General features: G+C 37.2%; 1 protein-coding gene and 1 pseudogene across 2 annotated transcripts; both read left to right on the top strand.

Annotated features, from left to right (window-relative positions):
* The first annotated feature begins 2,005 nt into the window (after positions 1-2,005).
* Positions 2,006-12,042, top strand: LOC144660135 (uncharacterized; annotated as a pseudogene). The gene is made up of 8 exons (XR_013572043.1): positions 2,006-2,071; positions 4,041-4,115; positions 4,574-4,645; positions 7,134-7,348; positions 7,982-8,107; positions 8,746-10,308; positions 10,645-11,032; positions 11,553-12,042. The product of XR_013572043.1 is annotated as an uncharacterized LOC144660135 (transcript).
* A 4,583-nt stretch (positions 12,043-16,625) lies between these two features.
* Positions 16,626-25,104, top strand: LOC144659193 (uncharacterized). Its single transcript, XM_078519629.1, has 13 exons — positions 16,626-16,679; positions 17,455-17,588; positions 18,192-18,428; positions 18,678-18,798; positions 18,947-19,018; positions 20,305-20,376; positions 20,994-21,065; positions 21,716-21,787; positions 22,519-22,584; positions 22,828-22,899; positions 23,243-23,314; positions 24,492-24,563; positions 25,029-25,104. The coding sequence occupies exons 2-13, from the start codon at positions 17,474-17,476 to the stop codon at positions 25,102-25,104; spliced, it is 1,119 nt and encodes a 372-aa protein (XP_078375755.1). The 5' UTR covers positions 16,626-16,679; positions 17,455-17,473.
* The last annotated feature ends 441 nt before the right edge of the window (positions 25,105-25,545 follow it).

Genomic DNA, 25,545 nt, shown 5'->3' with positions numbered 1-25,545 from the left:
AATTTTTACTTCCATCCCCAAATAAGGGTTATTATCTTCCGTTAAATGTTCAAAGACAATTTTTTTCATGGGCGAAATTGCCTACCACTTATTTCAAGACAGTTTAGACCAAAAATCTGCGAAATCCCCGTGACATAGTCCCTTTAAAAAAATACCCGTCAGGCTAGGAAAAACTTTGCAGTCGTCTCTTGTTACCTCGGACTTTTTCCTGTGAGTATAGGATCGCTGCCAGGTGGTAAAAAGCCTGCACATACTCAACACAGCTTCCTAATTATCCAAGAGATAGTTTTGTTACAAGTATGAGTAAGACATTTCCTACCCACAGGCCAACCAGAACACCAGGGCTCAAAAGAGTTGCAATGTTATTGCCCCCGCAGGGTTTTGGCCCAGAGGCCAAAACCCGAGGAGGCATGAGTGTAATCCGCGCGAATATAGAGTATATATATATAGTATATACCGGGAAAAAGCTCGATTTGATCAATTTTTGCCCGCAAATAGTCTCGGGAGTTGTAAAATGCCGACAAGCTGAAAGCCCGCAAGTAGGTATCGGGAGTTGTAAAATGCCGACATACGGTGATTGGTCAATGATGACGCAAGTAAACGAAGATTAGGTAATGATGACAGCCCAAGCATGAGCACGTGCACGGATGACAACAAGCAAACAAACGACGCTTGTAAACGTTGATTGCAGTTGGGCAGAATTTTGAAAAAGATAATTTGAGGTTTTGTTCGAGGCCTATTCATTTCACAATGTCTAAAAGCCGAAAGCAATGCAATTGTTAAAAAGACTTCGCGATAATTAACTAAGTAACTCGCAGAGAAATAAGAAAATCCACATTTTTTACATCTGAGTGGCCGAAGAAGAAATATGTCTAGGAACTCGTACGAACATATCAAGCCATATCTTCAATTTTGTCTGCGATTTACGATAAGCAAGCCTTAGTCCAAAACCGCGATTTACCAAACGCAAACTACTTGAAGGGAGAAAAGCCTTGATCAGTCTATCTCCGGACGAGATTTACAAGAAACTTAAAAAAAAAAGATCTCGAGATAATTGTTTAAGACTCGCGGCAGGCGAAACCGGAAACCAGAAGCGAGCGACTTTTAGAAAGTCAAGCGTTTTCATTGTCAAAGGTGAGAAATTCTTTCGGTATCCTTTCCTTTTAAAAAGTTGATCGTTGTCATGAAGCGTGATTTACGATAAGAAAGCCTTTGTCCAACTGACCGTGATTTACCAGGCACAAACTACTTGAATGGAGAAAACTTATGCGGAATCAAGAAAATAAATTCAAAAGAGAACTCGAGATGCATTGTGATTATTTAAAACTCGCGGCAGGCGTGTTAGATTCGAGCCCACAAAGCGGCCCATTCAAAGCGACGAAGTCGCGAAAACGAGCCACGCAAGTCGCGATAGGTCGACCGTGTTAAATTAATAAAGACGACGAACTTTTTCTAAAGTCTAGCTTGAGTCTAGCTGAGATGCCCCACCACAGCAAAACATGACAAAATGATGTCAAGATGCTGTTGCGTTCTTGTAATTAAATGATTTACTGTATCATAATTAATAATCATCCAAAATAGAAAATTAATTTCTAATAAAATGTCTGAATTGTAGAAAAGGATGAACAGCAGAGAAAAACCGATAAACATCGTCGAAACTTCGGGGGCAACCTAGTGTCAGCTATTTCTAGTTGACTATCCTACATGAGACAAGCTTCTAAACAGTGCCTTTGGCCGTCAATCGGTAGTTCAGCAAAAGTTCGTTTTTTTTTCAAACTGAAATATCGTGGAGTAATAGTTATAAAAGATAAATAATCTCCAAGATTGAAGGGAAAACTACAAATGTTTTAGTGCCATGGTGTTAAACTCCGTCCCACGATTGTGAAGAAACCAACCGTCGCACGTCGTAAGTTGAAAGAAATGGTGACGTAAGGGACAATAATCGAAACATATTTGGCAGTGTTAGTTACAGTTTTTGTTTTTCTTCTTATCTTTTAAGTATGCTTACGGATAACCCTATTAAGAAAGTCGAACCAGAGGCGTTTAGACTTGTCAATGGTACTCTTACAGTGTAAGTTACTACTGATAATATACATTTACATTAAGTCTGAGTTATTCACTCATACATTTTTTTTTTATCAGAATGACGCGAAAGCATGTAAAGGTCTAAAACGAATTGCTAAATTTATTTGGATAATTTAATTTAAGTTAATTATCCAGCAAAGGAGCTCAAGAGTGGTATTTTGTAAAGTTTGGAAATATAAAAAGTTGAATAGAAGCTGAATAAAAGCTGAAAAAACGGATTCAAAAAATCAGACAATTTAAAGAGTTAGTATTGCAATAGGGACACTATTTGTAAGACATTTGTATGAGATTTTTCTCTTGTCATTTTTTTTTATTATCTGAAACTCCAGAATTTAGGGTTGATTTATTCCCATAAGAATAACACTTATCACTTCTCTGGAAGAGGGCAATGTTTCACCAGTGGAGTTCCCAGAGTGACTTGTAACGTCTTAAAATGTATCGGGTATTAACTTAACTTCATTTTTGTGATTAACGTTTATGGAGGGATCCGTACCGTTGCAGATTGATGGTCTTTTCTCATGTCTTTGTCAAGAAATGAAAATAAATAAATTTATGAAGCTAAGTCAAGGAAATAAAGTTTTTTCATCATTTTTTCGACTTTTTTTGCTTGTTTACAAGCGAAAGTAGGAGAATAGCAATTTAAACATTCTTGTTAACTCTCAAGGGACTTTTTTAATTTCTCAAGGGACTGTTTTAATTTCTCAAGGGATTTCTTTCCGCTGTGGGTGATCACTTGCAATCTCGTGGAAAAAACGTGACTTGTCACATTTACAATGCACGTGTGTCTGAAAGGCGATCTATAAAAAGCGTCGCACAAACAATGGATTGCGTAACTAACGCTAAAACACGAATAAATAATCACTAGCACTTACATCGTTCAAAAATTACAAACGTCAAAAATAAACCATACCAAAAAACTCGCTCTTTTCAAAGATATTATTGAAGTTAAAACAAATGCAAGAGACTGGGGCTTCTTTTAGCTTAGGAGCGGTTAAAAATTAGGCCAAATTTGGTCGCTACAAGCGCCATTCTATTTCGTCATCAGCCTAGGTCGTTAGGGACGTGACGTAGCGTTGACAGCAATGTTGCAGGAATCGGCTTTACAACATGCGATCGTGTCTACGCAGTTCGAGTGGAATTTCAGTCAAAGACAGCAAAATTCTTTCGTATTTCATCTTCAAATATTATTCGAAAGCATTCACTGTATATATGGCTTTTGTTTAATCCTTCTTAAGCCCACGAAGAAGCTGTCTTGATATCCGACCCTCGCAGATTCCAGACAAAACGCAGCTTGAGTGTATCGATTTGTTTACGCCGCAATTATATGCGCAATGTTTTCTCCGACAGTATTCGGAAATATCCGTACTTTTTTCGTGCTTTTTCGTGGAGCAATCGTAATGATACGGCCTTGAACACATTGAACAGCGGTCTACCTATAACAATTCAAATATGGCGTCGCAAAAACAAAGCGTCGAACGCATATTTTGCTGTGTCATTTGCTAATTTCGCTGCCGAGGTAGACTGTCTCGAAAGGTCCTTGCAATTTTAAAGTATAGAATTGTCAGATCTCGGTGAAATTTGCACTGTTTATTTGTGTAATGTTAAGGAATATGTGCCTAAATACCCGGCGCGGACGAGCCATTTTTGACAAAATTATATGGCTGCATTTCCTCCGCGAAGTTAGGAAATTGTTTACTGAACTAAACTTCAAAGCAACTGTAATGATAAGTTTGAAGAACAATGCTCAAGTTCAACCTTCGACTCATACTTCATGCAAAAAAAGTCGGTATCTCGAAGAGACTTTGATTTTAGCTAAATACAATGAATAACTTTTATTTGCTCTTAGCACAGGGGATCATATCGATACCATTAAGCAAGCGAAAAAGTGGTTGTAGAAAGACGAAAAATCACTTGTTCATGATTAATTTTGCTGCTATTTTTACCTTTTTTGACAGATATTTGATTCGGACGAAGCTGAAAATATTGAGCATCGAGTCCTTCATTGGATTCCATGGTTTAGATTCAAGACTGTTACGTATCCAAATGCACCAATAAAGTTTTCGTTTCAAAACTACATTTATTGTCCTCCTCACCCTCTTCCACAAGCGTACTATCTTCCTCTCTTCCTCTTGTCTTCCTATCGCACTGTCCAGTCTTTTCCATTTAACTACGTACGTGTCGCACAAAAAAAATAAAATATATTTATTTATATTGTAATTCATTTAAGTTTCTTTAGCCGCGATGACATTGTCATTGACCGCACAATTCCTCCTTACCATTTTAACACCTTCATGTCTGATTTCCAAGTCGTGATACTTCGTTTAGATGGTATGCAACAATTATTGCTGTCATCTTGATTGTTGATAATTGCAATTTTGGCCCTTGAATCTCACTCAGAAAATATATAAACAGCAACAACTGTATTTATAGCCATTTCCAAGGTGTGTGAATTAACAAAACTACTCTTGAAATCTATGTTGTGCTTCAGGATGATAAAGAATAGATCCATTGGGACACTCAGGTTTCACGTTAACGGCACGATCCGAGGCACAATATATCTGTTAGTATTCCAAGTAACTCAACTCAGTTCATAGCCGTTCAATTAATTTATTTAATTCTGCAGATGTGCCCCGTACATGTGGTCAGATAATGAAGTCGTCGTTGGTCGTTGTTTTACATAGTTCGTTTATTACTTGTTTGTAACCTTTAAGTTTTATCATCCAGGGGTGTCACCAGCCTTTTTAAAAGGGGGTTGCCATGACGTCCGAAATCAATCATGTCTACGGTCACGTTTAAGGAAAATAAGGAAGGAAAATAGACATTTAAATTACTCACGGTTTTCAACTTAACTATCTGCTTTGTTTTACAATGACACTGTTTTTAATTTCCATCACTCTCAATAATTGAAAACAAAATTGTGACCTCTCACGCGAAAACGTTCCTTAGGACTTGCCGTTTTGACACGGATAGCCGCGCGTTTGCCGTTCAGTAGCTGTGTGCATGGAAAGGGATGCCGTGTGAGCCGTGTAAGCTATCCGTGTAACATAAATTAAGGGCCGTTTGTGCCGTGTGGCCGTTCCGTGTAAAAAAAAAATTGTCAGCCGTTCGAGCCGTGTGACCGTTCCGTGTGAAGAAATTGACTAGCCGTTCGAGCCGTGCAGCCGGTTCCGTGTGAAGAAATTTACTAGCCGTTTGAGCCGTGTAGCCGTTCCGTGTGAAGAAATTGACTAGCCGTTCGAGCCGTGTAGCCGTTCCGTGTGAAGAAATTTACTAGCCGTTCGAGCCGTGTAGCCGTTCCGTGTGAAGAAATTTACTAGCCGTTCAACCGTTCCATACAAAGAAAACTTTTAGCCGCTCGAGCAGCAAAAGCTATCCGTTTAAAGTTTCGTCAGCCCTTGAAGCGGCTCAAGCTTCACGCTACACATACAAGCAAGTTGACAGACGATCAAATGACATGAGCTAAAAACTGCACCTTAGTAAATGTGATGTTTGCAAACACCTCGTTTTAAACGGACACGGGTTTTTCCTCTGCTCTTGAAATATCTTCGCTTTTATAACATTTAAGATTTTTCAATCAACGTTGCTTAATTCTTGTGTTCCCCTTGCCACGGTTGTCTATGCTTTATTTACTTGCTTTCCGTGTCTTCAGGCTGTGAGTTGAAAAAAGCAAATCTAAACGGAAAAAATGCCCTGTTTAGATCATAATAATCTGATCGTGTAAAGGCAGCTCATTTTGTGAGTAAAAGGTACTATTTTGAATAGGTATTTGAAAAAAAGAATACTTGAAGCATTTTATTAGACCATTGTGCGCGGTGTCAGTAAGGGTATGGCTTGTCAGATTGAGTGACCTCGGTCACAGGCAGCCCAAGGTCAAGATGAGATAATTGAAGTAATTAACATAATATTTTTTTGAAAAACGCGAACGTGACTCTCGCCTGGTGGCATATTCAACGGTTCGTATTTATAAAGGTTTGTATGGAGACTAAAAACTAAGTTCAATTCAACGAGTTACGAGAAAATGTTTCGTTGCTTGATGGAATGCAAATTTCGAGCGCTTCTGATTTGAGATCTAAGATAAATATTACCTCGTGTTACTTTGGAATACACTGTCGACCCGTTGCTGTGAACACGCTATCTCGCTGAAAAAAAACGAACAGCTTTGGTTTTTCAGTTTCTCAACCCCCATCACCATCCGACCTTTTTCTTATTCGAATGAAAATTTTTAATCCACAGGTTTCAAAAGCTCCGTCCGACTTGGTGCGGTATATCAAAAAACGAAAAACTTAGAGAAAAAAATCTGCTTGAATGCTTTGACTTTGAAATGATTTTGCAGCGGGGGACAGTTAAACAATGGCGGCCTTCTTCTACTAAATTTTGTGACGCGCGTAGAAGCATAAAAGCGAAAAACTTAGAGAAAAGAAATCTGCTTGAATGCTTTTACTTTGAAATGATTTCACAGCGCAGGACAGTGTTGAACAATGGCGGCCTTCTACTAAATTTTGTGACGCGCGTAGAAGCATAAAAGCGAAAAACTTAGAGAAAAAAAATCTGCTTAAATGCTATTTTGCGATAATATTATTCGGAGCAGTTCGAAAGAGGAGTTTTGCTATTTTGTTATGAATGAAGCCGTTTAAACTTTTTTCATCCGCGCGGCCGTTCGACATCATCCGTGTGAAGAAAATTTACATCCGTGTAGCCGTTCGACTTCATCCGTGTGAAGAAAATTTACATCCGTGCAGCCGTTCGACTTCATCCGTGTGAAGAAAATTTACATCCGTGTAGCCGTTCGGGGGGGGGGGGGGGGGGGGTTAATCCAGTTGCAATTTCATACCCTTTAAAGTTGATTTGCTTCGCTTTCGTTAAACTATTCTATTTGGACATATTAATATTTTGGAAAGCAATATGTGGAGCAGAATCCGTAGCCTCACAAGGTTCGGTTAATTCTATTTCCTTCTAAGTTTTAAGGACAGACGTTTATAGACGGTCGACCTAGCTAACAAATTTTAGCCCAAAGAATACGTTCCCCGTCTTATCTTCCTTTGTTGTAGAAATTACATCAATTCAAATACAGAAGTTGTCAAAGTTCACGAACCAACCACAATGGAGAATGCAGCCTTTATTTCCGCTCTTTTGTCCTCGGGATTCAAGCGAATACCTGACGATCGCACTGATTATAATTATCACAAATTTCTACCATGTCCCCTGGGAACCTTTTCCAATTCTTCCTCCAAAGGAGCTGGAGGCTGTATAGAATGTCCTCCAGGTATGTTACAGTTTCTTTGCTGCTGACTTTTAGATTTGTCTTCCTTGAAGCGGACAACTATGCCGTGAGAATGGCGTGAGGATTTATATGGCGTGAAGTTTTCTTAGATCAGCGATCATGGAGTTTACGTTCCTGATTTTTTCATGACGCCAGAAAACAAACAAATCTGACTGAAAAGCAATTAAAGTAGTAAAATGATACAAAACTGATCTAAAAAAAAAGCTTGTGAAAAAAGTTAATTAAAGTAGAAAAAAGCGGTAAAATTTGCAACATGATATTCCGTCAACTGTGACGTCATATTAAATTATTGCCAGGTAAATTTGGAAACAAATGTCGCAGTGTGCGTTGAAATTTCCTGCAATATTTTAAGTTATCAGCTTCAAATTGAGCGGGTACCTCCCCATCCCCCCCCCCCCCCCCCCCACAAAAAGTGTTAGTGCTCCGGTCTCCATTGGAATAGGGCACAGGAAACGCCTGTTGAGGATCATCCAAACACGTCTCAATTTAAAAGTTTCTGTGCGGCATCGAATATTGTGCTGCATCACTGCGATCAAAGACAATGGCCTCACAACCGCGATATTCTTGTGGTCAAGATTCTAGGACTGTTTTTCTCTTTTCTTTTTGTTTTTTTAGGAGGCTTTTACTCTGACGATTTAGGCTACGTTGCCAAAGGCTGCAAGAAATGTCCAACTGGTTCCTTCGTTCCATTTGACAAAGCTCCAGGAATAAAAACGTCAGATTGCAAGACTTGCCCGGAAGGTATTAAGCAATAGTTCACGCCCACAAAACTGGGATCAATCTTTTTAATTGAAGAAGGATATTTTTAATTCTAATATAAAAAATTCTCGTCGAAAAAATTTAAGAGTTTTGGCACGCCAAAAATCGGAGCTCCCCTATTATCCCTTTCTGGGAAATAGTTAGCTAGTATGTTAAATATTTCGTGGGCCATAGGTGCAATAGGAATATCTTACGGCAAAAAGTTCGGCTCAACGTAAAACAAATCAACTCAAAGTTTTACTTGACTTTAATCGAAAAAAGCCTGCCCCTGTTCATTTAGAAAAAAAAGGCTGGATAAAAGGCAAAAGTATCAAAGAATACACAAAAAGATCCAAAAACTGGCCAATACAATTTCGTTCGGAAATTTATAGCATATTTTTGTCACAGAAGTGGGCTTATATAGCAATTGGTATGATTTATAAAAAAAAAAACACTTCTATTGACACACCATTTCAATCAAGTCGACTAGAAAAACAATCGATTAAATTTAATATTTTTGGAGTTAAGAAACGAGATTCTAGGCAGAACATGACTTGCCTTGGTTACTCTAGAGTAAAGGATAAGTCAATTTTAGGAAACCTCATTCGCAAACTCACATGGGTGGTTTCAATCTTTGATAGGAACGGATACTGATTTCTTTGCTGGATACCGTGCTTGCCAATGCCTAGAAGGATTTTACCGAACTCATATGTTTGAGAATTGTCACAAATGTGGACAAGGCGGACTGAAATGTAAATATGAATACGCCTCTTTGAATACTGGTTTTTGGTGGGAATGGCGGAACGAGACACACAAAGATCGCTACAGAGACTACATTGCAAATCTTTTGACACCCTCTCCGGCGTTAGATGTTTCCAGTGTACAATTCTCTTACCAGATACCGATACCTTACATGTGCCAAACAGAAGAGTCCTGTCTTGGTGGTCTAGATTCCCCATGTAAAGATGGCTATGAAGGTCCAATCTGCGCAGTTTGCAGCCTTGGACACTATAAACAACTGCAAACATGCACTCGTTGTCCGTCAAAACAGTGGGTGGTGGGACAGCTGTCAATAATTGTGGTCACAGGGGCCCTTATCATTGCTATTATGGTATGGAAAAGCAGCAGAAAGAGGAAGAAGTGCGGAGAAAGCTCTCTGTTGGACATGTTCTTTTCCAAACTTAAGATCGTCATTGGATTTTATCAGGTCACGCATGGTTTACTGGAAGCATTCTCGTACATAAAATGACCAGGCGCCCTGAAAATAATCGCGAACTACTCAGGAATACTGCAAATGAATATTTTTCAGATAGCACCCATTCACTGCTTATATCCTGGATTGCGAGTGGATGCCTTTGGAAGCTTGTTTGCCATGATGGTTGTAAATGCAGCTGTTATTGGAATTTTTATTATCAGTTACGGAGTGCGTAAAATTATTATCTTAAGAAGTCGAATCCTTGATGACGAGGAAAAGTCAAGTAAAATATCAGAGGCAAAAGAAAACATATACAGGAATATGCTTTTTCTCCTGTATGTGACGTACTTGAGCACGTGTTCAAAGACAACCACCGTTCTGCCGCTTGCTTGTCGGAAACTTTGCCGAGATGAAAAGGAAGAGTTTTGTTACAAGTATTTGAAAGCAGATTACAGTATCCAGTGCCAAGGTCCAGAGTACAACAATTTGCTTGTCATGGCGTACATTGCTACTGCTTATGTCATCACTCTCCCTACAGCGGCATTCATCGCTGTTTGGAGACAGAGACGAGTGATATTAGCTGAAAAAGACCTCAAGGTATCTCGGGATGTAGGTTCTAAGAAGGAAATGACCACAGCATTACGTTTTCTTTTTGAAAACTACAAAACTCGTACATGGTACTGGGAAATAGTTGAAACGTCTCGCAAAGTAATCCTAACTTCTGGTCTGATTCTTGTGGGACAAGAAAGTAGGTCCTACATTGGCTTAGCGTGGATCGTCGCCGGGATGTACGGAATGCTTTTTTCATGGAACACACCCATACGTAACGTAGTCGAGAACAGATTGATGGCGTCGTCCCTAGCTGTTACTGTTGTCAACTTGGGCATTGGAGCTGTCAGCAGAATTGCTGCAGAAAACATTCCATCCTCTGTTAACCCGTACACAGATGCAATGTTGTTCAATTTTTTGGTGCTTGGAGCAAATACTTTGGTAATTGGCCTTCTGGTTGGTAAGATGACACTTAAATTCATTTTAGTTACCTTTATAACGGAATAAAATATGTAGTTTTGCAGTGGAGTGGAGTAGTGCTGATTGTTCGTCTTTTAAACTCTCATTCAAAGTCTCCCTTGTCCGTACAAACTGTGTAGCTATTCCAAGATGTCTCAATTGAACCTAGTTTGGTTGCTACTGCTTTTTTGAAATCGCTTTTTTCAAACTACCTGGTGGCATCTTGATTATTATTATTATTATTATTTTTTTTTTCTGGGGGCGTGGTACTTTTTCTGACAATAATATTAGACGTATTTTTATGCTGTCTCGAACTAATTATCTCGTTTACTTTCAGTTCAGTACGCAGTGTTTTTCTATCGCTTCCTTAAGGAGTGGCGAAAAAATCCACGTTGGTCTTTTTCTTGCTGTCTGGAATTGGTTCTTCCTGTCTTTGGCCTACACGGAGAAATTGGTGCTATAGCTGAAACTAACATCCTTACCAACCAGCTACAAACAGGAAACATTGAAAAGCCCACCATTCTTTATTCCGTAAATGACAGTGGGGATGTTGTTGTTTCTCACGGAAACGATGAAAACAAAAAGATTACACAAGAGGGAAAATTTCAATACGCGAAGTACACCAACATAAAATGTCATCAAGGGACACAAACAGATTTCTATACCCTTTCAGCTGCTGCTATCGTGGTACACGAGCCAAAGGAAGAGATGCAGGGGACATCTCTGTGAGTAAAATAAAGATCTTGTGTACACTCGAAATGACAGACTAGACACGCGGTTATAATACAATCAGGTATCTTTTTGTCATTGCGTATTGTTTTCGAAAAAATAAAAATAACCTGAAACGTTCTTTGGTAATGTTTATGTTGTTTAAGTACAGCATCATGCAAGGAAATGGAATTTCAAGGGTTATTTAAATCGTCTGCGGGTTACAAGTAGCAGTCGTACGCAGGAGATGTCACGAACGCTTTTTCTATGGCTAACAAAATTTTGCCTTAAGACCAAAATGATTTAAAATTAGTATTAAAAAATACACAAATATTTATCTTAAAATAAATAAATATATTTAACGATAGGTATATTTCTAACCATGAACTGATCGAAGACTGAATTTGTTGATAATAATAATTAAATTTATTCATGACTGAGATTTCACTGGTAAACGAATTTTAATGTCGATTTATTTGCTTCAAGCTCTATCAAATATGTTCTTTTTGCTAAAAAAGTGCTATCGTTTATTCCCAGGTCTCAGCAGTCTCCATCAAACGGGATCCGATCAAACATGAAGTAATTATCCTGGGACTGACGCCGGAAAAATGACTCTGAAAAAACGCAATATGCAATGAGTGTGTATAAAGTATAACTAGAATGGTTTAGTAATTAGGCTATTTCGTACTTTTCATCATCATCATCATCATCACCATCATCGTTATTATTCCAATCGCCACTCAATACAGTTTTAGTTACTTAAATGGATAAGAACCAATCGTGTAACGCAATTTCTTGGTTTTGGCGTGTTGTTGTTATTGTTGTTCTCCTTCGACACAGTTTCTTTTACAATGACTGTATTGTAAGATAAGAAACATATGAACTCCCTAAAATAAATAACCAACAGCTGTACATTTGATATACCATAAGTGTGCATGTTTCTTATGCAAAGTTGACTTCATTTAGATTACTCACTCACTCACTGCCCATTGTGCCCACTGGCACGTAGGGCAGCTTTTTCATTTAGATTGCTTTGTATTTATATATAAGAGATAAGGGAAGCATCACAATATGCCTTATGCATGACTACGTCAGTTGCTCAAATTCACACCAAGGCTTGTTCGAAACTTTTTTTTCAAGTCTGTTACTTCCATCCCGTTTTCACGCGGCATTCTTTTCATATTGTTGTATGTGGAATTCACTTATCATAACATTTTCACCTTAACACTTTGAAAGTAAGGCTTGGGGCGAAGTTAGATAGTCTGACGGGGGTCTGACGCAAACATGCATATTCACCATTGGCATATTTAACTCCGGTCAGTTAAGTAGTAAGGACATGTTCAATGGTCTCTTTAAATTTTAGAAAAAAAGGTTAGAAATAATAAGCTTACATGCATGGCGATTAAATAATATTTATCTTTTTATGAGCCGTTAATCGCCTATACATACATGTTATAAAAACGAAGCTATATGGACATATTTAAATGACTTATTGTCAGAAGTGCTAACGAAAGTTAGTTAGAGTATAATAAACGTATTTAACCACACTTGTTCGTGCTACTGCTACAATAATTTATGTAAAATAATTTTGGGTAGAGTTGCTTCAAGCTTAACAAAAGCTAAAAACAGGAAAAATTACCAGCTTAAATCGTATCCTTATTTAAAATTGCCGAGTAGTGATATGCGGGTACAGTGTTCAACTCGTAAAAAAAAAAGTTTGCATAAATGGGAAAGAAAATGAAACAATATAACTGGTTCTCTGGTTGTCTTACGGGCTTTGCTACTATATTTCCATTTTTTTTTTCAAGAATGCCAGGTGGTAAAGAAAAGACCATCGAAGAGTAAATTGATTAGACTTAAGCTTAAAAATAACATAAAAGAGCAAATTTTACTACACTAATACTCTAAACAAATTGCAATTTTGAGACGGCAATAACGCATTATATTTTCTCCCAACCCCGGTTTATTGTCATGCAGAAAAAGCTAACCTTCATGACTCCGAAATAAACATGACCTTGGTTATTTATGAAAATGACACTACCATTAAGTCAACAATCACTCCTAGAGGCAAGCTAAACGTTATTATAACCAATCATGATCAAAGTTCGAAAATTAAATCTGAGCATGTACAGCAGCTGCGAGGTTTTGTGTTCGCTTCAGTAAAAGACATTGTTTCTATATCAAGATAAACGCGAGGCTGCATCTTCCTCCTGCAGGTAACATAACTGACAGTCTTTTCTAACTTTCGCTCGACTCAGTCCGAGCAAATATCAAAGTTATCGTGGCTATTAGCTAGAACAGATTGGTAGCTCTAAACTGCGCAGTTTATGTCCATTTAGGGAGGTGCGGTATCCCACTTATCAGTTTGCTGTACTCCCGATCGAGCGTGTTATATTCGACCCCCGGTCGAAATCATTGTGTAGTGTTCTTGGGAAAACACATTGCCTCTATCCACCGAGGAGTATAAAAAGGTACCAGCGAGTTGTAGGGCCACCCTGAACAAATTCTTGGGAGAAACCTTAATGGACTACCATACGACGCATGGGGAGTAGCAATACTCAAAGCCGCTTCATGCTACAGAATCCGGGGATAATATATGAGACTGTGTCTTCTTTATGTTGGAAACCCCCTTGACTTGGATTTGGACCCCTCGTGACATACATCATTTTCTGCCGCTAACATTTACTTAACGTCTATAAGCCACCTTTTCAGCTTTATCCTTGATATTCAATCTATGCCCATTTATGCCTTGAAGCTTCAGTACTTAAAAATTCACGCAATTTAATGCAACTCGCAGAAAATTAATTTATATTGCGTGGTTTAATTTTCCATGGTCAAAAGGAATTAAAGTACAGATTGCTTCTGTTTTGGTCCAATATCCATCCGACGCTTTAGGTGGGGTACACCGGAAATCGATCCGTTTATTCACGGATCAACTTGGGTTATAGGCGATTATCTCGACGTTCGCGTTCTGCTCATAACACGAACCTGTGTATTGCGGTGTTTTGTAATTTTTTTTGGTTATTTGGGGGATGTTTGGAACAGTAAAATTCAGAAGATTTAATGTGATTTAAAATATAGAATTTGAAGTTACAGATTAGTAGACGGACACCAGATGGACCCCCCCTGACAACCTGGGGTGCTCTTGCGTGGTGGCGCTCCAATGATTTTATCCCTTCGTAAAACTTCTCAAAAGGTCACTCAATTATACATTTACCCCCTCTTTAAGGATTTAATTTCAATAAGTCATGCATATTCATTTTGTCGATTTCGGTTGAATGCTTTGGTGTGACAAAGAGTTTCGCAGCAACACGTGAACGGATTGCTAGGAAGAAATATGACTTGTGCCCAAGAGGATGAGGATAGCTGTGGTTATAGTTTCACCATAACCTGACCTGAAGCACGAACAGATTCATTGTTCATAAGGCGCCTAAAACCCTTTATTTGCTAATAAATTTCCTTTATTGAAATCAGATTGTTGAACTTTTGGAAAGGTTTTGCAAAATTACTTTAATTTCTTTCCATTTTTACGCCAGAACAAAAGCATATGTTTAATTAAAGACACACCACGTGATGGCAAATTGATTTAATTTGTTTTGGGCTTTAAAAGGAAGTCAGTACTAAACTAAACGTTTCTCCTTAAACGCCACGAGCATTGAAGTACACTGTAAATACGTTAACATTTAAAATATAAACTTTGCTCATTTGCAGCTTTTCTTGATTTCAATTTACATGTAATTTACTAGTCTCTTGAAAATGGCATCATGAAGAGCTTATATTTACGGCACATTTTACTTGCTTTCGCCACTAAGCATTTGCTTGTGACATGAACAAGTATAGACGTTAAAATCGTGATTGCAAGCAATATGCAATACCAATTTCATTCTTATGTGTTGTATGCTGTGTACAATTTATAAGAACAGCTATAATGTTAAAATTAGTGAAATATTCTAAAGCCAGATAAAATTTGCAGTATCCATTAGGTACCATGAAGCAACCAAATTGTGACTCATTTGCTTACTTTGTGAACTCCATGACGAATGGGTAACATGACTCCACAAAAATGTGTACAATAAAGCATACAAATTTTTAAAAGAGCAGTTAAAGTATTGATGCTATATTTTTTTCTTGCATAGTTTTATACACAAGCAAACATGATTCTATTTTTTCTGCGTAATCAAAGAACAAAACTGAGTTTGAGACTCACAAACAATATTCTATCTTCCCAGAATTTTTGTTTTTTTATTTCTGTAAGTGAAGTGAAACCCCTTAAGAGGAAGGGGGACTCAAAAAGACATGTAAAAGTAAAAAAGGTGCTATCATCCTTTTTTTTGGGGCGGGGGAGGGGGGTGGGATGGGGTTACAGAATGTCCCTTCTTTGCTTCCAGTTAGTTTCACTCCGGTTTGCTTGTAGTTAGGTTCACCCCTGTTTGCTCGCAGTTAGCTTTATTCATCCGGTGTGCTTGGGATTAGCTTTTACTCTAGTTTGCTTGTGGTTAGCTTCCACTCCGGTTTGCTTGGCATTAGCTTATGGCAATATGCTGTAAACCCTTTGCTACATGTATGACCTCTGCCATTTCCATTCAAAATTAAAATATAGGCAAATAGTGAAAATAAAAACGAATGAATGAAAAAAAGAAAATTAACCATATTCTTAATGTAGATGTATATTATTTCCTTTATACTCTAAATGTTAAGTGATTTGCTAATTTACCACGTGATATGCCTATCTACCCCAACATGTAGCCCTACTACCCCCTCCTTATCTACACGAAGGTTACATAATTACCCGTTTTGCAGCATAATTTCCCATCCAGACTTCTGGATCATAATGCTGTCGGTGGAATTAAAACGTTTTGATTGATTTTGTTTGTTCTCGGCTTATTTGGTGTTGCTGTATACGGTACTCCCATATAAGGGCTATACGGGTATGTGCTGCTCAACAGGGTGTGCCTTTTGCCTCTCTGACTCTGAAACAGGGTATACAAATCACCCTTTTGACTGTGGAACACTATCAAGTTTAGCTATGAAACTCCGCTCCTCTCATTGGTTTTTCTCCAAGCCACAGACAAAGTCAAGTGAGCGCTTTGTGATGTATGCTAGTGTTTTTATATCTATCTTCATATATTTTTCATTGTGGATATTGTCTGGAACAGGGTCGCAAATTGAGCCGTTTTTCTCTGGAACAGGTCCAGAGTCTCAGCGACTCAGTGGCACACCCCTTTAGTAAATTTTAGGGAGTACCTCTTCCCCCCCCCCCCCCGGGACACGGTAAAAAAAAAGTAAGTAACAAAATTAATATTTATAAAAAAAAAAATAAAACGAATATTATATTCTTAGCCTTAAAATTGTACAATGGCTTGAATTCAGGTTTCAATAAAGTGCAAAATAATTAACTGGGGTGCTCCGCTTTTAGGCTTGCCTAAATCTATATATTAATAATCCTTGATGAAATCAGAAGTATAAGCAATTAGGCGAAAATCTGGCTGTGTTCGCCATATATGTACATCGTCTGACGTTTGTTTTCAAAGGACCAATGGAGGTATCAGGATGATAGTTATAAAGTACACCTGTGTGTTGTTTAACATCTTATTTCCCGGTTATGGTGGTGGATGATACAGCTTCTACTCCAAAAACTAACCTGACGCGGATATTTTGTTTCAGGTATTCTAAATAATAACCTTTTTTTTCGTGTCCATATTTAACAAGAAAATATTATTTTAATAGCGACACATTCTGCTGTAAGAATTACACTATAGATGTAAGAAAAGGCCTACTACTATTTCATTACGCGGTTTTCTGTTCAGTCCTGTTTTCAAGTTTAATGCTTCTTGAATATAATTATTTCCCCTTGTCAATCGGAAATGATATTCACAACGACAATCTGGGTTTTTAAAAAGCTCACGCAGCGGATAAAAATTATCAATCCATAGCTTGACCAGGCGATAATTGGTTTAAGGAAGCGGCGTGGGAGCACTACAATGCGAGAATTATTGGCACTCAAAAGAAATAAAACGTTTTGATTATTTTTCTGCAAGAGATACCAAAAGTTTTGATTTCGAATAGTTTTGCCGATTTCGTTCCCAAAGTTTTGGGTAAAAGGTCAAACTACTACACACTATATTGTCACTGATGTTTGCAAATGACAAAAGCTGAAAATGGGTAGGAAACAATGGAACTAGTTTTCACTACATTCGCATCGTCATAAATCATTTTTTGACGGATTCTTTAAAATGAATGTCCTTTATTGTTTTTAACATATCGCAGATGGTAAAATAAAAGAGATCAGGGCGTAAATTGATTTTATTTCTAGCCTAAAAACGATATTACAAACCAAATGCCTTCAACAATAAAGAAGCTGCTATTCTTAATCACTTCAAGAAGAACCAAGGTTAAAAATATGCAAGCAATTTTACTTTCATTTTGTTTCAATTCGCAGGAAAATGGATCCTTAGTAAATGTTGATTGTTTATTTGACCATAAACATGCAACTACTCTACGTCACGAAAATACTTTTTGTGCTTTTCTTATCATTAATGTGTAATAAAAGGGATAGCACTTTCGCTACTCAAGGTAAGCGAGTTTATCTTGTTTATGTAACCTACAACTATTATAGTTGTATATAATTCAATGGGAATAAAAGGGGTATTTCTTAAGGAAACATGTCAATTTTAGCACTGTACAAAAATCGTAAACAAAATCTGATAGATTACAAATTGAAGAATGCAAATTATAAGAAGGAAATGCAGTTAATATGATTTTGTTGATGCCAGTTCTTTGGAAGATCTCGCTGAAACCACATTCATCTCATTGTTTTTATAGGACGTAAAGGTACAATTATTTCATACATGGCGCGTGTCGTAGGTGCCGTAGTCGAGTTTTCGGTGTATTTCTAGCTAGTTTAAATTCTTTAAAAGTCGTCGTTCGGCAAGATTTTGAAAAAAAAAAATATCTTTATTAAGACACGGTGAGGATTAAAGCTATAAGCTTGTGGGGCCGTGTATTACACGTGAGAATTTATATTAATTATACATCCACATGTACCGTACTCAAACACAAATGCGCCCTCTACTTCATCATCCGCAAATCTGACTGAACAGATAAAAGACAGGCAAAAAGGAATATCTGTCCATTTGATAAAAACTCACTTGTTTGCTTTAACTTTTGTTTTTACAGTTCCACCCAAGATCTTGTCACATTTACCAGCTGTTTTTCGAGTGATACCAAGAAGCACCCTATGGTGTTTTCCAGGTGGAACTCGACCCATATACACAGCTATTGTAAGGAATTCTACTGTGCTGGTCAACACAACATATTACGCAGCTGTGCAGTTAAATAAGGAAGGAAACTACAGTTGCGTAGCCACTAGCAAGTACGGGACTGATGTGAAAAATTTCTTGGTGCTTTTTCCAGGTAATTAGAAAATATTTTACCAGAAGTTCATATATAATAAGTAGAATCTTGCTACTACCCCACTTTTTGCAGAGTCTCTTGTGTAGTAAACTTCGTCTTTTGATTGGACGACAAACATACTTTATGTCTTACGCAAGATCAGATCACTTACAGTATTCCTGAGTATGTTACCAATAACGTGGTTTGCATATAATACATAATTGAATCTTTATACCAGTCGTATATATATTTTTTTTATACTATGTTTAGCATCAGATTGTAGAGGCCACTGTTCTGTATCAAGGGGAAGGTATAGATACGAGGTTACTTGCGGAAATGCAGCATCACCAGAGTATGTCATGAGATGCACACCAACGATGAGTGGCAGATTGTAAGATTTTATATTTAAACCTTTTCTATTTGTTTAGGCTTAGTCTAATCGTTATTTTAGTGTTTAATGGCTCTTATTACTCCCTAAACATTCACATGCATGAGTTGATTAGAATTTTTTTTCTATGAAGTAATTTTATATTCTACAGGTTTGTGTACTCAAGCAATTTTTCGGACGTTCGCGTTGGAGTGTTATCTAACCTACCATATCTACGAGAGCTGTAAGTGACAAACAAACTTGTGCTTCCAATAGCCATTTTAATGCTTTCTTTCAGCTGCGTCTCTATAAAGGCCGATTTACACGATACGATTTTGTCGCGTGCGACGTGCTTGCGACATCCTTACGACAGGCCTACGAAACGAATTGTGCCGTGTAAATCGAACTTACAACTCGCTTACGAATGTCGTAGGAGTGTCGTAAGCTTGTCGCATGTGACAAAATCGTACCGTGTAAATCGGCCTTGAGAAACTTCAACATTATAAGGTCTATCGCGAAATCACATTTCAAAATATTTGGTGCAAGGTTTTGGTAATAAGATATCTTTCGCCCTTTTGTCGCGTAATTGACGCGCGATCACATGTGTGTCCAAAAACAGATATCCGAACTTCAAATTGGATACCTTTAATCAGACACCTACGTTATTCACACGTCAATCATATGCCCTTAGATGTTTTTTCTTGATGTTTACCTACTGTTTCTACAATTTATTGAATATACCTTTGAACTACTTCATTCTTTTATCTTACAAGGTTGTGTATTCAAGCAATTTCGCTTATGTTCGTGCAGGGGTGTTTTCTAGCCTCACTTATCTAAGGGAGTTGTACGTGCCAGACAAGTTTTATTTTTTATCTATTGAATGACCCATTCTTTCTTTTACCTATGGGGATAATCTGTCATTATCTATATGGATAGATAATGTTTATTGTTAAGACTTCACATATTTAATTATTTTTAATTACATTATTCCGAATCGGTCAACTCACACAGTCTTCCTAATTTCTCGAGGTAAACTTGCGCTCGGTATACCTTTCTTATTATATATCTATGAAACCCAATGCAAACATGGCTGCCATTAATTTTCAGCTCTAAGAATAATTATTTATCAACATGATTACATTACTTTAACTTAAAGATCAAATCAAAGAAAACCCGTGTATTAACTGAAAAAGCTATACTTTTATCTGATGGAAAGTTACAGGGACATTTGTATGGCCAATAGCTTAAAAACAACTAGGCAGGCCAGATTGCCTTTTCCATACAAATCTCATAAATTTGAACGAGTCAAAAATCTGAAGCCTTTTAACCAAACACTGAAACTTTGTATTGTAGAATATAATTCCATATATTTTCAAGTGTCACTATTAGCGTTGCCTGGTCAGGTTACTTAAAAGTAACCTGACCAGGCAACAGGAGTGCATGACAACCCGTTTTTGTACAAGCCTCACCTAGAATCACCATATTAAAAGATAAGTGTATTATCTTTCTATAAATCTTTCGCTGTGGCAGGTATATGGTTTCCAACAATATTCAGAACCTAACTGCTGAATCATTTGTTGACTTGACGACATTAGAAACTCTGTAAGTTCGTTTATTTTTACCCTCGGTAGTCCATGCGAATGGGCCTTAGGCATGATAGCGTCATATGCTCAAAATTCAGCACCAAACCTTGTTTCGATGAATTATTCCCAAATATCCATCACATTCCTGCAGGATATTCTTTCATATGACAAATCAAAATTTGCACAAGGAATGAATGATCAGCTACTGAAGAAAATCACCTTTTCAAAATTGGTAGCATTCCACTCTAAAAGGAAATAGTTAACAAAATTACTTATAGAGCCTGATAATTAAACAAAACTCCCTCCATTGGATTTCTTATTATTCCTTTACTCCGAAATGAAAAAAAAAAAAAATGGCATAAAGAAAACAAAACAAAACAATAAAGTCCAGGGACTAAGTACGAAGAATAGTTTGATTTCTGGGATTTGTTTTTACACCTCAATTTCTTTCCATGTGTAAGTTTCAGTTCGTCAGGACATACAAAACTGTCCAAAACAAGTAGATGTAATCAATAGAGGTCACGGTAAAGATGTGCGCTTAAAAGTTAATATAATAAGACATTAATTAACAGACCAGTAACAAATTACATATTAATTGTTCCATTTTTTTATTATTTTTATTTTTTATGCCTACAGAGATCTCTTTTGCAACGAACTGCAATATTTACCAGAAGACTTGTTTCGTTGTTTGAAGGAGTTAAAATATTTGTGAGCAACTAAATTAGCCGTTTTTAACAATTCGTTGTTGAATAGCTAGTTGAGATTTTTAGTTAGTCTTTTTTTTCCTTGTAAGTGAGTCAAACGCAATTTATTTATTTTATCAGCAAAGCGTCGGCTTGATATTTTTTCGCAAATCTATCTAATTTATCCATCTTTCACTCCACTACGGCATTGGTGTTCGTACCACGTCTTCCAAGTATATTTCCTATATAATTATTGATCGGTTTTGCGCTTGTTCTTCGCATTACACGGTAATAAAGTTATTATTATTATTATTATTATTCCTTCTTTATTTTTTGGAATACAATTTCCGTGATCACGTGATCACCGAAAGGGAAGATTCGTTTGAAAAGCCGTATCCGTACAACATCTCGTAATCGTACTTCGATCTATGTTTATCCTTGTTTTTTTGCCTTTGTTTACTTTGTCAAGCAGAATAGCGAAGCTGTTGCTTCATGCTATGATCTCTCGAAGGAGGTAACTGCCTTGAGAAACGAGCAGCAGCATAGCAACACCACAAATACATAGGACCCAACCCCCACCTCCCCCTCCCACACCTCTCCAGTGTTAATCCCACTTCGGTGACAACAAATGTGTTATGACTCAATATATGGTTTTGGTTGCTTACATTTTGGCAGGCACTTGGGTCGAAACAACATCCATAGCCTACCAGCAAATATATTTTCCAACCTGGCTAATTTGCAAATCCTGTGAGTCTTGAAAATCAGAGAATATGTCGTTGTCATAGCTTAGCTTTGAGAGCGTAGCATATCGTCGCAGTGAATTAATAAAATTAGGTGAATGGGACATTCTGATTGTCCGGAAATACAGTGGAATCCCGATAACTCAAACCTTTCAAGGGAAATTTAAAAAATGGTTTGAATTATCGGGAGTTCGAGTTATCGAGGGTAAAATTAGTAAAGAAAGTGACCTAAAGGGGAATTAATCTCGAGTTATCGGGATTAAACTGTACTCTTTTCAAGGGGATTCACACAATTTCTCAGAAGAAACCAACACTTGAAAAAAGACACCAGACGACTGTTAGTTTTATTACGCGTACATTTTGTTCGTGTTGTTAAAATGCTCTGTTATATCCCTTTAATAAGGTACCTTTGATTGGGCATGACAATATTTTCTGCTCCAATATACTGCACAATCGGCAGGCAGCAAATAGCTTTGTTCCTTGTCGTATTGCTTTAAGTTAAAGTAACTGTTCTGTAGCCCCAAACACAGGTTATCTAACTAGGCTCATGAGTATTATATAAGATTTCCATGTTTACAAGGATATCGTCTTAGTATTGAATATCAAGTCTTCATCTTAAAAAAATGTTAATTAAATGCCTTCCATTGTGTAGAAATCTGATATATTTATTTGATGCTTAGAAAGAATCTTAGGTTCCTCTGGTTAGCTCAAACATTAACCAAAGGTTTTCATTTGCAGTGATACTTCCTTCCGTGGGTTCACTCGACCTTCGCAGTGGGGCTTGCGGTGTTACTACGGAAGTTGGTTAGTATCTTTAGGAGAAAATGCGTCACTTAAACTTTGTAAACGCAAAATATTTAGAACTAAGAGAAAATTTCGAGGATATGTATTTTGAGAATATATAATGGCGCCCAAACAACTATAACTTACTCGACAGGAAAGGATATTTTTGTGAATATTTAGCGACAAAATAGATATTTAAGGAGGGTTACAACGTTCAACGTTCTTTCCTTGAATCCCACAATTTACTGGATACAACTCTTTCAGGTCCACGGTATTAAATAACATTCAGAGCCTACCTGCAAAACTATTTTCCAGCCTGATTAATGTAGCAACATTGTAAGTTCAGAACGTTCATGAAAACAACTCTGACAGCATGAAAATGCTGTCAGAGTTGTACTAACTATCCAATTTCTACTACAGCAGTAGCGAGGTATTATACATGTATGATATATAATTAATTTCGTTGAAGCATGTCGAAACTGAACTCAATCACTTTTTTCAAATTTCTATCCAAAAGAAGCGTAAAAGCTTAGGCCTTCAGCTGTATACATGTTATTACGTTAAGTCAATGTACAAGTGCAATGGTTAATAAACCGTGTAAACAGTTTCCTTTCGACAGTAGTATGCGAGATATTACTGAGAATCTCTAGTGTAAGCAATATTTCATTTTCATTCACAGACGTTTGTCAAAGAACAGCATTCGGCATTTGTCAACTGGTTTGTTCTGCTGCGTGACGCAGCTACGATACCTGTAAGAATCGAATATATATTTCATTATCATTATCATTGACAGTTCTGGCAATGACAACTACCACTGCCACTTCCATTAACACAATGAATGTTTTTATCAATATCATAATTATTGATGTTATTATTAATTTCTCATAAACTTATATAGCTTTAGAACGATTGCAATTATTGTAATATGGTCCATTGCTTATTTTTTTTTAAGTGTATAGGCTGTTTAGCCTTTAAGGATATTTTCAAAATTGACATCCATTTTTTTTACCAATTCTCATCTAGCCATACATTCACACTTCTATCAATTTCACTCGGCCCAGAAACCTAAGAACGGATTCCCCAGCTCGTTTATACGCATTGTGTCACCAACGTTTAAACTGAGTTAACATGGATCATATCACTGCTTTTTAAAGCCTGGTTCTCGTACAATCGGCCCGATCGTTTCTATCGCCTCTGTATATTAAAAACTGAAAAGTTTTCTTGCAATCGGGGTGTTGTATGAGAACATTACACAGACGATCGCTAACGTCTGCGGTGATTGGGGCGATCACGATCGCTTGGATCGACTGTGTTCTATCCTTTTAGCTTATCTATGCCTTCATCGCCCTAAAACTACCATAACTGAGAATACAGGAAGCCACGAGTTTTGCTCTTTCAGTGAAGGCTGTCATTTTGTTGGATCTAGGGCCAAAATTATTGTTTTTCGTAGGTCTTCACTCATACCAGGCGAGCGGGACGGTCATATGAGAGCTCTTGATCGCTTCCAATCGCTTCGATCGCCTACGATGGTCTCAGTATTTAATTTGCAAACGATCGATGCGGTAGAAACGATCGAGGCGATCAAAATTCAACTGTCGAGCTCGGCAAGCTGAATTTATAACGTTAAGCAACGACAGACAAAAAAGAAGCGATCGAAACTTTGTTGGCCTGCAGGCCTAAACGAAATAGGCATAACATTTTGCCGAGATCTCAATTTCCATTGGACTCACAATTCGTTTCGGGATTCATAGCGACTCGACATGTATAACTGAAAAGTTACTGCCATAGAGTTTGTAGGTACGGTGAGAGACTTAGTTCATTTGAAGCCTTCGCAAGAACACTGTAACTTTCAGAGCAAATATGTGTTAACCTCATTGTAATATGGTCCATTGCTTAGCGCTTATAAATATGTTATCTTGTTTCTGCAGTGATCTTTCAGACAATAGTATCCAATATTTACCAAACGACTTATTATTATCTTTGAAGAAGCTGCAAATACTGTAAATGTCTATAAACTAGCTAACTGTATTATTAGCTAAACGTTAACATGAAATCAAATAAATGAACCAAAGTATTTACCTTATAATAATATAATTTCATTAAAAATATCCCCGCAGCAAACACGTCTATTTTAAAAGAGCTCTCGTTCTGCAACTTACGGGACGATTTGGCCAGTGGTCTACTTTTCCATAAAATTTATTATTTCTTTACCATGATTCTAGAGAGTTTATCTTTTCTATTTTTCAATCAAATTTAGGGGTTTCATGTGCTAAGAGTTATGAATAAAAGTGCCAGTCACCCTTTTAATCGGTACACTGGCCAATCACTTCCGCGATTGAAAAGAGGTGTAGGAAAGGAGGTTAAAGGTCAAGATTAAACCTTATTGTTCATTGGTAACAGTAATAGGTCTCTTTACCATTAAATATTTATTCTAGTCTTTATTATTATTTTTCTGTCACCTACAGAGACCTTTCTGACAACAGAATTGAAAATTTATCTCAGGATTTGTTCGTAACCTTAGAGAACTTAGAAAAACTGTGAGTATATAGAGACTAAGGAGATGTTTGGATACGATTTTACAACAATACCTAAATGCAGAATATATATGCTTTAACATTAAATAGTTACCTACAATAAAAATGTAAACAAATTAAATGTTACAAAAGCTCAGCGATTCCTGGTAATGTTTTCCCAGCTATTTATTTCACGAGACCCCACTTCTTCCCTTGAAAAACGTATATATTGCAACCTATCTGTAACTGATTCGCGTTGTGTTGGACTTATGTGTTTAGCACCGTTTCAGAAGCCTCGATGTACCAACTGGGTTTATAATTTTGTCATGGTATTTCATAGTCTTTGGAGAGCTTTTCTACTAGCACCTGTAATGAGACAGTAACAACCTCACAGCTCACAGGTCCTCTTCGTTTTATCAAGCTACTTACTCTGTTCCTCCTTTCGTATTTATCCTGTCATTTACTGGAA

Source organism: Oculina patagonica, chromosome 7, assembly GCF_052425735.1.
Source record: "Oculina patagonica isolate OP01 chromosome 7, crgOcupat, whole genome shotgun sequence".
Classification (NCBI taxonomy): Eukaryota; Metazoa; Cnidaria; class Anthozoa; order Scleractinia; family Oculinidae; genus Oculina; species Oculina patagonica.
The sequence above is the reverse complement of the archived record's forward strand: the minus strand, read 5'-3'. Positions and strand labels throughout refer to the sequence as shown.

What these genes read in the sequence shown, in the direction of transcription:
- LOC144659193 (XM_078519629.1), top strand. Translation starts at nt 17,474, where the DNA reads ATGTTGATTGTTTATTTGACCATAAACATGCAACTACTCTACGTCACG. An exon ending in CCAACGATGAGTGGCAGATT is followed by an intron (nt 18,799 to 18,946) that starts GTAAGATTTTAT and finishes TATATTCTACAG; the next exon opens with GTTTGTGTACTCAAGCAATT. An exon ending in TTGAAGGAGTTAAAATATTT is followed by an intron (nt 21,066 to 21,715) that starts GTGAGCAACTAA and finishes ACATTTTGGCAG; the next exon opens with GCACTTGGGTCGAAACAACA.